Raw genomic sequence first — 14,212 nt, 5'->3', positions numbered from 1 at the left:
GTCTGGAAAGCCCTGCTTGTATGTTCTCTTAGCGCAGGCCCTCCTCCCACTAGGTGCTGTTCAACAACAGGAAGTCAGCCTTTCCTGGAAGATTTCTTCACACAGAGCTCAAGAGAATCCCCCATCCACGTCCCCAGACCACCTCCTCCAGAGTGGTCAGTGCCACCTTGCTCATCGGTCTCTGTGCCTCTCCCAGCACTGCTGGGTTTTGCTCTCAGCATTAGTCTCCGAGTGTATGCAACGCTCCAGGCAGACAGCCTGCTGGATAAATCCTGTAAACCCCAGGGGGTCCTCATCACCTCAATGAAGTTTCTGTGCTACTCACATTAAATAAAGTGATGACAGCTGTGGCAATCAGGCATGTGGTACCCAGCAAGTTATCTTCTTTTTCATCATGGAAGAGGCTCGTCTGCTTCTGAACTGGCACAGATCCTAGAGGAGGAGAAGATAATAAGGTCAAAGCCTACAGAATTTTATTTTTTCTTTTTGAGATGGAGTTTTACTGTAGTCCCCTAGGCTGGAGTACAATGGCACAATCTCGGCTCACTGCAACCTCCGCCTCCTCGGTTCAAGTGATTCTCCTGCCTCTGCCTCCTAAGTAGCTAAGATTACAGGCGCCCACCACCATGTCAGCTAATTTTTGTATTTTTAGTAGAGATGGGGTTTCACCATGTTGGCTAGGCTGGTCTCAAACTCCTGACCTCAGGTGATCCACCCGCCTTGGCCTTCCAATATGCTGGCATTACAGGCATGAGCCACCACGCCTGGCCAAGCCTACAGAATTTTAGACAAGGTAGCTGTGTCCCAACCTCTTCGGGACAGTCAGGAGGGCTCTCAACTTTACCATTGGTTGGGATGATTGGATAGCCATCCGGAGGGGCATGGGAGCAGTCGTGAGGTCCAAAGAGAACGTTCTCCAATCTCTGCATTAAAAGACACCAGCAGTCTGGCATGTAAAACGACGTACAAGCTGGCAGTAGCTTTCTGCCAGCTGTCAGCACAGGCCTCTGTCAGAGGTGTACTTGCACTGGCTGTGACTTGACGTCTTCCCTCCCGGGGGAGAGAAAACAGATCCGACACTCTACCTCGGCACTGGGCAGCGGTCCGCTCTTCTTCACTCCGGCTGCAACTTCAGACTAAGGATAAAAACAAAGGGAATTGAGGAAAGTTGCCCAAACCTCAAGTCCAAGCCCCAGTCCCCAACGCTGACTGTGTTCCTTCACCAGCCTGTTTCTCAAGAGCCCAGAGATTTTCTTTCCTCTCTTCACTCCTTACAGTGCCTGGCATGATAATTATTTGGTGCTTAATAATTACTTGTAGAATGAAAGAATACAGCTCTTTAACATGACTAAGCACTATAGGAAGGATTCCAAAGAGCTTGAAAAAGACTCTTCTCTAGTAATCAAGGTCTCTCTTTACTTGGACAAAGTACAGAGCTTACAAAGACATTTTTAACATAAAAATTGCAAATGTGGGGCTGGCAGGTGGCTCACAACTGTAATTCCAGCACTTTGGGAGGCTGAGGTGGGAGGACTGCTTGAGCCCATGGGTTCAAGACCAGTCTGGGAAACACCAGCAAGACCCATCTCTACAAAAAATTAAAAAAAAACATAGCTGGGTATGGTGGTGTATGCCTGCGGGTCCCAGCTGCTCAGGCGGCTAAGGTGGGAGCCTAGCAGATGGAGGCTACAGTGAGCCATGATTGCACCACTGCACTCCAGCCTGGGTGACAGAGAAAGACCCTGTCTCAAAACCACAACAAAAAAAAAAAAAAAAGAAAGAAAACTGGTTGCCATTGTCAGCATTTGCTACGAAGTCTCATCAATCTTTTCTTCTGATGCTTCCTATACCTGTTCTTTCCTTCCCAGTCTGTGATTCCTCACTCATTTAGGGAGCTATCACTTCACATCTGGGCCACCGCCAGGCTCCCAAAACTAGCTCCCTCTGCTGAGGTCACCACTCCATCTCACTCCACCACATTCACTGCCTTAACAGTGACTTGGCCCAGTTACCAGATAGTACTTGCTGCTGAATCATCAAAGCTAAGGTCATAAATAAAAAGAATGAGTCTTAGCTCTCAACTATCATTAAAAAAAAAGCAGCTAAATTCATCAAGACACACACACTGGATTTCCTAAGCCCTATTATTTCCCTAGGGTTGTTAAGAATGCAGACCAGCTCATGAATCTAGGAAGCCACAAGGAATAAGATACTAGCAGAAAAAACAGGCCTGCTAAGGCTGGGCACGATGGCTCACACCTGTAATCCCAGCACTTTGGGAGGCCCAGGTGGTGGATCACTTGAGGTCAGGAGTTCGAGACCAGCCTGGCCAACATGGTGAAACCCCGCCTCTACTAAAAATACAAAATTAGCCAGGTGTGGTAGTGCACACCTGTAATCCCAGCAACTCAGGAGGCTGAGTCAGGAGAATTGCTTGAATCCGGGAGGTGGAGGTTGCAGTGAGCCGAGATCGCGCCACTGCACTCCAGCCTGGAGACAGAGCGAGACTCTGTCTTAAAAAAAAAAAAAAAAAAAAAAAAAGAACAGGCTTGCTAAGTTGGGATCCTTCAGTAGAAAATCTTTTTTTTTTTTTTTTTTTTTTTTTTTTTTTTTGAGACGGAGTCTCGCTCTGTCTCCCAGGCTAGAGTGCAGTGGCGCGATCTCGGCTCACTGCAACCTCCACCTCCCAGGCTCCAGCAATTCTCCTGCCTCAGCCTCTGGAGTAGCTGGGATTATAGGTGCGCACCACACGCCTGGCTAATTTTTTGTATTTTTAGTAGAGATGGGGTTTCACCATGTTGGCCAGGCTGGTCTCTTACTCCTGACCTGAAATGATCCGGCTACCTCAGCCTCCCAAAGTGCTGAGATTATAGGCATGAGCCACTGTGCCCGGCCGCAGAAAAGCTTCTTACCTTGAGCAGGGGCATCTCTCGAGCCTGCTGGATTAAAAGGTGCATTTCGTTGATCTGCTGCCGCACAAGGGGTGGTACTGGGTTGCAGCAAGCTATGATGCCCTGAGGTTCCCTGAAGGCAAGTAAGAACACACTCAGCTTGTCACTCAGAAACGCAGCCCTTAAAGGCTTCCAGATAAGAATAATGACTGGGTAAAGCCAGGCTGCCACCTAAGCTGAAGCTACAGGTAGGTGACTAAGGAAACACTGATGTCAGGCCAGCCTAGGCCAACTTCTTCACGTGTTCTTTGCGACACCAGGCTTTAAGTGGATCCCTCTTGGAGCCTGACTCCCACAATCAGGGAGAGCTGAAAGTAAGTGCCACAGCACTGTGGATTCTCAATTCCGCAGGGGGCAACCAATGGGCTGTGGATTTTCATTCTTGCTTATACTTCAATCAAGATCACAAAATGTTTAAGATCATGAGCTGCTTTAATTTGGAAGAAAGTATAGATGAGAGAATCTGGGACATTTTCTTCCCTTGCAAGTAGATACTACAAGGCTCAGAGACTTAAAATAAACTCAAACTAAGGTATAATCATTGAAATGATTCCAGCTCAGAAGTTTTAGTTCTTAAATGGCAGCCTGAGGGCAGAAATTCTATATTCCTTCAACTTGCTACCTTCCAAGCTTAGAGCATTAATCTCTGAGTAAGCAGCCTTGGGTAATAGCAACCAGAAAAGCTTGATTTTGAAGAACATCAGATCTACTGAGAAAGTTGGAACATATTAATCAGCTTTGAGACTCACTTAGGCAGTTCTTCAGCTATTTTCAGCATCATGTGGTTTGGCAGTACATATCTGAAAAAAAAAAAAAAACCACACACACACACACACAGTGGGGACACATTACATTCAGCCAGTAAGTTCCATTAGATGCTGTCACATAGGGGAAACAACCAGCTTTCATAGCAAAAGAAAAAAGCCCATTATTTATTTGTTATTAGATCTCCTCAGCCTGGAAACAAGTATTAAAAGAATCTCTAATCCCTTACCCGTAACTTTCATCTTCCCTGCGAGCTGTTTTATCCCTCCAGGCAAACAGCAGCTGAAAGGCTGTCAACTGCTGCGTGTTAAGGTGCTTCTTTTGCTTCCTATAGAGTTCAAGGTAGGACTCATCCGTGAAGATAGGTTTGATGAATTTCTACAAAGTATTAGAGAATATTCAAAATCAACGGGAATCAAAATTGTGCCCTGGGCTCTGCAAAACGTTTGGCTCTTTTCATGAATGTAAGGAGCAAACCTAAGAACTAGAACCTGGCCAGACACAGAGCCCGAGTGTTGCGGTCTGTGTGACTGCGGCTGAGGTGTACCTTGAGGCAGATGTCCCTGCTCCGTTGCCACACCACCTGCAGCTGCACGGGCTGCCCGTTGCCGCGCTCCCACAGCTCCAGCCTCATTTTGTCATAGATGTATAGCAGGTAATGGGTGTCATCCCGGGCGTAGCTGAGCATCTCCTCAGGCAGAGGGCTGGAATTGCAGAGGACACTGTTTTACTGATTGCCCCCAAGGACAGCAATTCAATTTGTCTATTCCTTGGGTGCTGGGACTTCCTTAGACCCTTCCAATATGAAAGATCCTTTCATAGTCAATATTGCAGTTACGCCAACATTTCCTGCATTTTAACATGATAAACCAGTATTTTAACAGCTGGGGAGAACTGGAGGCAGGGTAATGTGGTGGTTAAAATAAGGGCACTGTCAGCTACTCTGGACACACACAAGAGGCAGTAGAAAAGGGGCCACTGTTGTCCTGAGTTCAAATCTCAGCTCCAGATGTCTGTCCTTGGACAAGTTCCTTAACCTCTTTGGGCTGACCCACCTAACTTGTGAAATGGGAACCAGGTACTTCATAGGCTGTTGTGAGGACTACATAGGACCACATCCTTGAAGCACTTAGCCCAGAGCTTGGCACAGGGTAAGGGCTCCGTAACAGGGCATGGTTTTTAGATTTTATCAATTTTTATCTTTTATTTGGACTTTATCAGTCCAAATGTAATTTTACTTTTATATTTAGAAATTCTGGCATTCTGGGCCAGGCGCGGTGGCTCACGCCTGTAATCCCAGCACTTTGGGAGGCCGAGGCGGGAGGATCACCTGAGGTCAGGAGATCGAGACCAGCCTGACCAACATGGAGAAACCTCGTCTCTACTGAAAATACAAAATTAGCCAGGCATGGTGGCGGGCGCCTGTAATCCCAGCTACTCGGGAGGCTGAGGCAGGAGAATTGCTTGAACCCGGGAGGCAGAGGTTGTGGTGAGCCGAGATCGTGCCATTGCACCCCAGCCTGGGCAACAACAGTGAAACTCTGTCTCAAAAAAAAAAAAAAAAGAAAAAAAGAAATTCTGGCATTCTGGCATGTGGAATTCCTGGAAAAGCTCAGCAGCACCTTCCTATGACAGGTGCAACCTCGGAGAGGTAGCAAACAAGCAGAAAATGACCAAGCTGAGCAAGGCCTGCAGGAAGTGGGGCAAAACTGCTATCTTATACCACAAAAAACGCTCAGGATAAAGCTAAACAACAGTGTCCCTTAGAATTCTTTCCCACCTATGGAAGATCATCTTACACACACACACACAATCATCCCTACGGAAGATCTTACACACACACACACACACACACACACAAAATCATCTAGTAGAAAGATCCCAGTTTCAAACAAGAGACGAGCATGGGCAAATACTGATGCGGCACCTCTTTTTCAGCCACTATTTCCATGAAACACAGTGTAACTGCATCAGCCCATCATAGTCCACATTATCATTCAAGAATTTCTGACCACTTTTACGCTGCTGAAGATGCCTGGCGAAAAGCCTGATGCCATTCATCTCAATGAGCGTGGTAGGGCTCAAACCCAGGTCTCTCTGGATGACAGGTTAATGAATAATCATTTTCTTCTGCCACCCACATTTCCTCATTAAGAGCAAACTGACCGTATTCTCCAATCAGCCAGCTGATATTGCTTGTTTGAGTCCACGTTGCAGTAGAGTTTCAGGAGATGATCGAGTGAGTGCCTGCCCAGGTTAAGAAGGCGTGCTGCCTGATGAGTATCAAACATGTTTACTACATACAACCCAAAGTCTTTCTGTAGCCATTCTATGTCTGAATCAGCACCATGGAAGACCTGAAAACAGAACCAAAGTCATGAAGTACACTGGTAGCAGGCCACTCATGCTCAGAAATTAACTCTGCCTCTAGTTTATTAGAACACTGAAATTAGAAGGTAGTCTCCGCTGTCCCGTCTGTAGTGCAGTGGTGTGATCTTGGCTCACTGCAACTTCCGCCTCCCATGCTCCAGCAATCCTCCCACTTCAGCCTCCCAAGTAGTTGGGATTATAGCGTGCCACCATGCCCAGCTAAACTTTGGTATTTTTTGTAGAGACGGGGTTTCACTATGTTCCCCAGGCTGGTCTCGATCTCCCGGGCTCAAGTGATCCTCCTGCCTCAGCTTCCCAAAGTGCTGGGATTACAGGCCTGAGCCACCTCACCTGGCTGAAGCCAATGTTCTAATCAAGATTAGATATATGCAGCTGGGCATGGTGGCTCACATCTGTAATCCCAGCACTTTGGGCCAAGGTGGATGGATTGCTTGAGGTCAGGAGTTTGAGACCAGCCTGATCAACATGGCAAAACCCTGTCTCTACTAAAAATACAAAAATTAGCCGGGCATGGTGGCGCATGCCTGTAACCCCAGCTACTTGGGAGGCCGAGGCAGGAGAATTGCTTGAACCCGGGAGGTGGAGGTTGCAGTGAGCCGAGATCGTTACCATTGTACTTCAGCCTGGGCCAACAAGAGCAAAACTGTCTCAAAAAAAAAAAAAAAAAAAAAAATTAGATATATGCAGTTTAAAATGTTTCTTTTGTCTTCAGCCACAGCTTTCCACACTCCTGATTCCATAAGCTTGAAGTCTGAAACTGTTATCAACCAAGGAGACACATGAAAGCAGCTCTAGTAGCTTCAGTACAGTCATTAAGTCCAAACAATCTTGATGGCTGGGGCTCACTGCAGTAATCATTAAAATGATTTAACATTTTTCTGGGTGGTAACAAGCTAAGTCTTAGCTGTTCTAACAGGGATTTAGAAACAAAAGCCATTTAGCACAGTACCCTAGTTAGGAAATGACATGATTCCTCCCAACTTGACTGGGTCTAGGTTGAAATAATGAAATAGTACACTGAAAAGCACTAAAAATCTTGTATGAGCTCACATGCATGAGTTACAAAAGGCTGGCTGACCTTAACGATGGCTGGGTCTGTGAGGCTCTCATTGAGAATGTACATGTCACTTCGAAGCTCGAGGGTGTCAATGATGAAGTCTTCCGTCCGAGTGGAAATTTGCATCAGGCAGGTCAGTCCCAGGAAGCTCCTGTAAGAGTGGTGCTAAACCCCACGGAAGGAGGGGAGAAGAGGAAAAACAAAGATTTTAGACTTTCCTTTACTGATTTTGAAAAGTCAGCTACAAAGCTAAGTTATATGATTAATTTTTTACCAAAAAAAATTACAATTAGTATCAATTTTATACTTCTCCAATAGGTGAACTCACAGAAAATGTAAAAATTTTACCCAGGGTCATTTATAAGATACCTCCAAGTCGACTGCAAATTCCTGACAATTCAAGAGCTTTTCGCTGAGTTCCACGAGTTCATCCAGGGAGGAAATGAAATGGCATGGTGTCTCTTCTATAGGTCTATATAACTGGATCAAGAGAATAGTAAGAAAAAGGGAGAGATATAGAAACCATCCCCCAGTAAAGTACAAAGTGAACTACGAGTTTGAGAAATGACCCAAAACTAACTTCTACCTTAAAGATCTTCAAGGAAAGTCAAAATTGCATCAATGAATCTACTTATTTGATTCCTCTTGGGCTACTACATGGCACCTTTAAACTAAGGCTGGGTACTAACCTGGGGTTGTGGCTTTTGAAGCACTGAATCTGGTGGGGTAAAGTGATTTAATTCATATTGATAAGGATGTGCAAACCTGAGTAAATAAAACAAAAAGAGAAATCATTCTGATTAATTCCATGATTCAAGGGAAAAATAATGCCTCTTATCCAATCTGTAAAAACAAATGAGAAAAGTCCACTGTGAAAATATCTTCCCTTTATAAAGAGCTTCATTATTTCAGTAATTCAAGTACAAATCATAAATCAGATGATATCTGCTCACTCTTAAAATATGATAATTAAGTCTATTAATTTCTTTAGCGAGCTGGAGACCCAAGCAGCTTTATAAAGATTTGAGTACTTATTTGCAAAGTACTGTATGGTTGATGTTGTGGATAATACCAAAATGAGAAATATGTAATTCTTGCAGTTTGAAATAACAAATCTGTAAAGTAAGGATGAAGCAAATATTTCAGTTGGCCACGAGCTTAATGTTATATTTTTTCTGATCCTAAGAAATCTGTATAAAAATCCTCAACTTGTGGTGTGTTCCACGAGGATCACGGTAGCCCAGGAGGGCAGGGCTGCCGTTCATGGCCTTTATTTCTCCAGCACTTAGCCTGTGGCCTCACATTGCAGAGCTGGGGCTAAAGCCATGAATGCCCAGACAGACTCTGGCTCTATGTGAGGAAAAGGCCAACACTAACCAAATTTTTATCACCTTTTTGCATTATACTAAAGGCAAAGTCCATTGGTCTATTTTAAGTGAAGTTTTTCCAAGATGCTTATACTGCCAGTAAAAAATGCCTTTTCTTTACTAAATTCATAAATGAGCCTTGGGCTGAGCATGGTGGCTCATGCCTGTAATCCCAGAACTCTGGAAAGTCGAGGCAGGAGGACTGCTTGAGGCCAGGAGTTTCAGGCCAGCCTGGGCAACACAGAAAGACCCTGTGTTTACAAAAATAAAAACTAAAATTAAAAAACAAGCCAGGTACAGTGATGTGTGCCTGTAGTCCCAGCTACTAGGGAGGCTGAGGCAGGGGGATTGCTTGAGCCCCAGGGGTCAAGGCTACAGTGAGCTATGATTGCACTATGGCACCCAGCCTGGGTGACAGAGCAAAACTAAAAAAAAAAAAAAAGTGAGCCTTACCTAGTATTTGAATCCTAATAAGAAAGGCAGAGCAGTATAGTATGGAGGAAAGACAAATTTAAGAAAACATGGGGCTGGGTGCGGTGGCTCGGGCCTGTAATCCCAGCACTTTGGGAGGCCAAGGAGGGTGGATCACCTGAAGTCAGGAGTTCGAGACCAGCCTGACCAACATGATGAAACCCTGTCTCTACTAAAAAAAAAAAAAGATACAAAATTAGCCAGGTGTGGTGGTGGCACATGCCTATAATAATCCCAGCTACTTGGGAGGCTGAGGCAGGAGAATCATTTGAACTCAGGAGGCAGAGGTTGCAGTCGGCTGAGATTGCACCATTGTACTCCAGCCTGAGCAACAAGAGCGAAACCCCATCTCAAAAAAAAAAAAAAAAAAAAGAAAGAAAGAAAACATGGGCCAGCTCTGGCCAGGCACAGTGGTTCATGCCTGTAATCCCAACCCTTTGGGAGGGCAGGTTGGGAGGACTGCTGAGGCCAGAAATTCAAGACGAGACTGGGCATATAGAAAATACAAAAATTAGCTGTGCGTGATGGCTCACGCCTGTGGTCACAGCTACTTGGGAGGCAGAGGCAGGAGGATCACTTGAACCCAGGAGGTAAAGGCTGTAGTGAGCTGTGTTCATGCCACCACACTCCAGTCTGGGCGACAGAGCAAGACCCTGTCTCAAAGAAGTTCCAACTCTACAAGAAGTCTGCATCTCTAATTTCGCTTTTACATCTTTTTTTTTTTTTGCGATGGAGTCTTACTCTGTCACTCAGGCTGGAGTGCAGTGATGCCATCTCGGCTCACTGCAACCTCCACCTCCCAGGTTCAAGCGATTCTCCTGCCTCAGCCTCCCGAGTAGCTGGGATTACAGGCACACACCACCTCGCCTGGCTAATTTTTGTATTTTCAGTAGAGATGGGGTTTCACCATGTTGGCCAGGCTGGTCTGGAACTCCTCACCTCAGGTGATCCACCAGTCTCAGCCTCCCAAAGTGCTGGGATTACAGGCGTGAGCCACTGCACCCAGCCTTCGTGTTTTACATCTATACAATGGGAATGAGAGCAACTGCTACTTCTCAGGACTGCAGTGAGGTTTACATGAGGCAATGCTGTGCAGGCCCTTCGTGAACACAAACAGCAGGTTTTATTGCTAAGGCCCAGGTTGGGGTAAGGAGGAAATCACTGCTCCTCAGATTGTTTTCATGTATATACTCCACAAAAGTGAAACTGTGAAAATGTGGCAAAAAGGTAAGTACTCACGGCAGAAGGTCAGACACAGGCAAACACTTACATGTCTTGCTCAACCTGCTGGGTTCTCTGCTGATGGATGAAATCAGCCAGTGCAGGGGGGACGTCCAAGTCCTCAGGACGATCCTGTGGGCGTTCCCGCCTTTCCTTAGAGAGAGCTTGGGATCCAAGCAGTAACAAAAACATCATTAGCACATTCATGTCTTTTCTAGTTACACAGGGGTAAACTGGTTCCCTTTGTTTTTTGGCTTTTTTTTTTGAGACAGGGTCATGTTCTGTCCCCCAGGCTGAAGCGTGGTGGCACAATCACAGCTCACTGTAGCCTTGACTTCCTAGGCTCAAGTGATCCTCCCACTTCAGCCTCTGGAATAGCTGAACTGGGCTGCCTTTGAACAAAGGAGGGTTGAAGAGAGACCTGTACACCCTTCCTGGTTTTTGCGTCAAATAAAGTGAGACTCAAACACAGGCAAAGTATGCACTATTTACCTTGAGGGAGAGGTTTCTGAGCATTGGGTTTGATGAAGATTTTAGGAAGAAATGGTGTGTTGGAATTGTCAATCTTCTCTCGAAACTTGAGCTGAGGTCGGATGATATTTTTTGCATGAAGCAGCCGGAAAGTTTCAGATTTTGCTTTTTTGCCATATTCTGCTGCCTATGATCAACAAATACAAATACTTTATAACACAGCAACTTAATGAATTAGAAAAGTAAATTCCAATTTATGACTTCCGAGGAAACAAGAACATCGCAAAGGCCATTCATTCAAGAAGGTATGTGCATGTGGAGATCTCCAGAAAGAGGAGAGGAGGGTGTAATTAGGTTGTGTGTGTTTATGAGAACAAACTAAAGGAGACAGTGGCCAGTTCTCTAATAAATTAGAACAGAAATGCATGTTAGAATGAGCAAAATCTCTATTATGAAGCTGACATCAAGAGCTCTAGTTAATCTGAAAAGCCCTCACCTTACGGTTCCAGCTGGACACTACCGTTTTGGGGACCTGCAAGCCGGCAGGGAGGACAGGCTGTTGATTCTTGTTTACACCTGAGGCTTCATCCAGTAAAATACCCTAAGAGTAGAAGAGGTACTGGTTAAGCATTTTTCCTTTTGAGGTTAGCAGAGTTAACTACCTAACATTTTATTTATTTAACACGGAGTATCACTCTGTCGCCCAGGCTGGAGTGCAGTGGCACGATCTCGGCTCACTGCAACTCTTTACAGTTCTGAATTGGGCTCACTGCAACCTCTCCCTCCAGGGTTCAAGCGATTCTCCTGCCTCAGCCTCCCGAGTAGCTGGGATTACGGGTGTGCACCACCACACCTGGCTAATTTTTGTATTTTTAGTAGAGATGGGGTTTCACCCAGTTGGCCAGGCTGGTCTCGAACTCCTGACCTCAAGTGATCCGCCCGCCTGAGCCTCCCAAAATGCTGGGATTATAGGCGTGAGCCACCGCGCCCGGCCTAATTACCTAACATTTTAAAGAGATGTATTCAGAGACATTTGTGTAAGAAAATATACATATATAAGAACAGATCAATGTATGTATCAAAACATCATGTTGTATGTGATAAATATATAGATGGTCCCCAATGTATGACAGTTTGACTTATAATTTTTTGAGTTTACAATGGTGTGAAAGTGATTTGCATTTAGTAGAGTCCATATTTCAAGTACACTTACAACCTGTTTTTCTTTTCTCTTTTTTTTTTTTTTTTTGAGACAGAGTCTTGCTCTGTTGCCAGGCTGGAGTGTAATGGCACAATCTCAGCTCACTGCAACCTGCCTCCCAGGTTCAAGCGATTCTCCTGCCTCAGCCTCCCAAGTAGTTGGGACTACAGGCATGCACCACCACGCCCAGCTAATTTTTGTATTTTTAGTAGAGACAGGGTTTCACCATGTTGGCCAGGATGGTCTCAATCTCTTGACCTTGTGATCTGCCTGCCTCGGCCTCCCAATGTGCTAGGATTACAGGTGTAAGCCACTGCGCCTGGCCCTGTTTTTCTTTTTTTTTTTGAGAGGGAGTCTCACTCTGTTGCCCAGGCTGGAGTGCAGTGGTCCAATCTCAGCTTGCTGCAGTCTTCGCCTCCTGGGTTCAAGCAATTCTCGTGCCTCAGCCTCCCGAGTATCTGGGACTACAGGCGCACGCCACCACGCCCAGCTAATTTTTGTATTTTTTAGTAGAGATGGGGTTTCACTATGTTGACCAAGCTGGTCTTGAATTCCTGACCTCAAGTGATCCACCTGCCTTGGCCTCCCAAAGTGCTAGGATTACAGGCATGAGCTACTGTGCCCGGCCACAACCTGTTTTTCACTTTCAGAAGTGTATTCAACGCTACTTGAATTACATGAGATGAATATTCAACACTGTATTATAAAAATAGGCTTTGTGTAAGATTTTGCCCAACTGTAGACTAATGGAAGTTTCCTGAGCACATTTAAAGCAGGTTCAGTTATGTTATTTGGTAAGTAAGGTGTATTAAATGCATTTTTGATTTATAATATAGGTTTATTGAGACATAACCAATTGTAAATGAAGGATCACCTATACAATTTTTGTCAATAAAAAAATAAATAAAAATTTTACAAAGTTGATCAATAAAGGTGATTAGTATGTCATGCCAAGTAATTAATGCATTATTTGCTCAAAGGCAGGTAGGACAGTAATTACCCACGCCCAATATTCGATTGACTCTTTAAAGCTCTGAATTGGGCTGAAAATTCTAATATAATTTAACAGTGTAATGCAGTCCCTGGACTGCATACATTAAACATACAAGTATACTATTTAGAATGAGACTGCAGGGAGTCCTCATCTATTTTGCACTTTAAAGCAGATGTGAAATATCAGCTTGGGCACTACTAACAGAGGCACAACCAGGTGATACATAGGATTATGGCAGGACTGGAAATCACAATATACCAGAAACTGCTGCAAGATTTGTGGGCATTTAGACAAGGTAAGAGATGACTTCATGGGACAGGAAGGCATGATTTAAATATTTTCAGGACTGTCAGATGGTTGAGGTTAGATTTGTTTTCCACGATCTCTATGTATTTCTGTGAAAATAATGTTCTGCCATAGAATTAGGCATAAATAGATAGTAAGCAAGACAGAATAATACACATCTCCTTCCAATCCTGTGAGCTGGGGGGTTAAGTAGATTTTGAGTAACAGTACAAATAAACTAAATTTTGGTTGGGGGATATAAATGCCTCTTCTCTTGCAATACAAATAGAATTTGCAAATCTTGTCAGGCATGGTGGCTCATGCCTGTAATCCTAGTGACTAAGGAGGCTGAGGTGGGGGGGGATTGTTTGAGGCCAGGATTGTTTGAGGAGTTCAAGACCAGCCTGGGCAACACAGCAAGACACTGTCTCTATAAAATAAAAAAAAAAATTTAGCCAGACGTGGTGGTGCACACCTGCAGTCCCAGCTACTTGGGAGGCTGTGGTGGGAGGATCGCTTGAGCCCAAGAGTTCAAGGTTGCAGTGAGCTATGGTTGCACCACTGCACTCCAGCCTGGGTGACAGAGCAAGACTTCAGTATCCAAAAAAATAAAAACGGAATTTGCAGATCTGGAAGGTAGATTCAGAATAAGGCACTTTATTTATTTATTAATTTTAAATAAAGACAAGATCTCACTATGTTGCCCAGGCTGGTTCTGGAACTCCTGAGCTCAAGCAATCCTCTTACCTTGGCCTCCTATAGTGCTAGGATTACAGGAGTGAGCCACTGAACCTGGCCAGAATAAGGCACTTTAACTTTTTTTCTTTTTTTTTTTTTTGAGACGGAGTTTCACTCTTGATGCCCAGGCTGGAATGCGATGGTGCAATCTTGGCTCACTGTAACCTCTGCCTCATGGGTTCAAGCGATTCTCCTGCTTCAGCCTCCCGAGTAGCTGGGATTACAAGTGCCCACCGCAACACTCAGCTAATTTTTTGTATTTTTAGTAGAGACGGGGTTTTACCATGTCGGCCAGGCTGG

At 44.9% G+C, this 14,212-nt stretch overlaps 1 protein-coding gene across 2 annotated transcripts in view; it reads right to left on the bottom strand.

Annotated features, from left to right (window-relative positions):
- Positions 1 to 14,212, bottom strand: part of EXOSC10 (exosome component 10) — a 29,250-nt gene that overhangs the window by 9,591 nt on the left and 5,447 nt on the right. For both annotated transcript variants that reach the window (XM_024253130.3, XM_024253138.3), the window contains exons 4-17: positions 11,191 to 11,295; positions 10,716 to 10,881; positions 10,273 to 10,387; positions 7,854 to 7,929; positions 7,534 to 7,644; positions 7,186 to 7,329; positions 5,883 to 6,073; positions 4,264 to 4,420; positions 3,946 to 4,094; positions 3,701 to 3,751; positions 2,913 to 3,024; positions 1,086 to 1,136; positions 845 to 923; positions 326 to 432 (exon numbers count right to left, since the gene is read on the bottom strand). In XM_024253130.3, the coding sequence (XP_024108898.3) occupies positions 326 to 432; positions 845 to 923; positions 1,086 to 1,136; positions 2,913 to 3,024; positions 3,701 to 3,751; positions 3,946 to 4,094; positions 4,264 to 4,420; positions 5,883 to 6,073; positions 7,186 to 7,329; positions 7,534 to 7,644; positions 7,854 to 7,929; positions 10,273 to 10,387; positions 10,716 to 10,881; positions 11,191 to 11,295 (1,614 nt within the window). The remainder of the gene's footprint in view (positions 1 to 325; positions 433 to 844; positions 924 to 1,085; positions 1,137 to 2,912; positions 3,025 to 3,700; positions 3,752 to 3,945; positions 4,095 to 4,263; positions 4,421 to 5,882; positions 6,074 to 7,185; positions 7,330 to 7,533; positions 7,645 to 7,853; positions 7,930 to 10,272; positions 10,388 to 10,715; positions 10,882 to 11,190; positions 11,296 to 14,212) is intronic.

The sequence above is a fragment of the Pongo abelii genome, chromosome 1 (assembly GCF_028885655.2).
Source record: "Pongo abelii isolate AG06213 chromosome 1, NHGRI_mPonAbe1-v2.0_pri, whole genome shotgun sequence".
In the NCBI taxonomy this organism is placed as follows: Eukaryota; Metazoa; Chordata; class Mammalia; order Primates; family Hominidae; genus Pongo; species Pongo abelii.
Note: the sequence above shows the minus strand (reverse complement) of the source record. Positions and strands in the feature narration are given on the sequence as shown.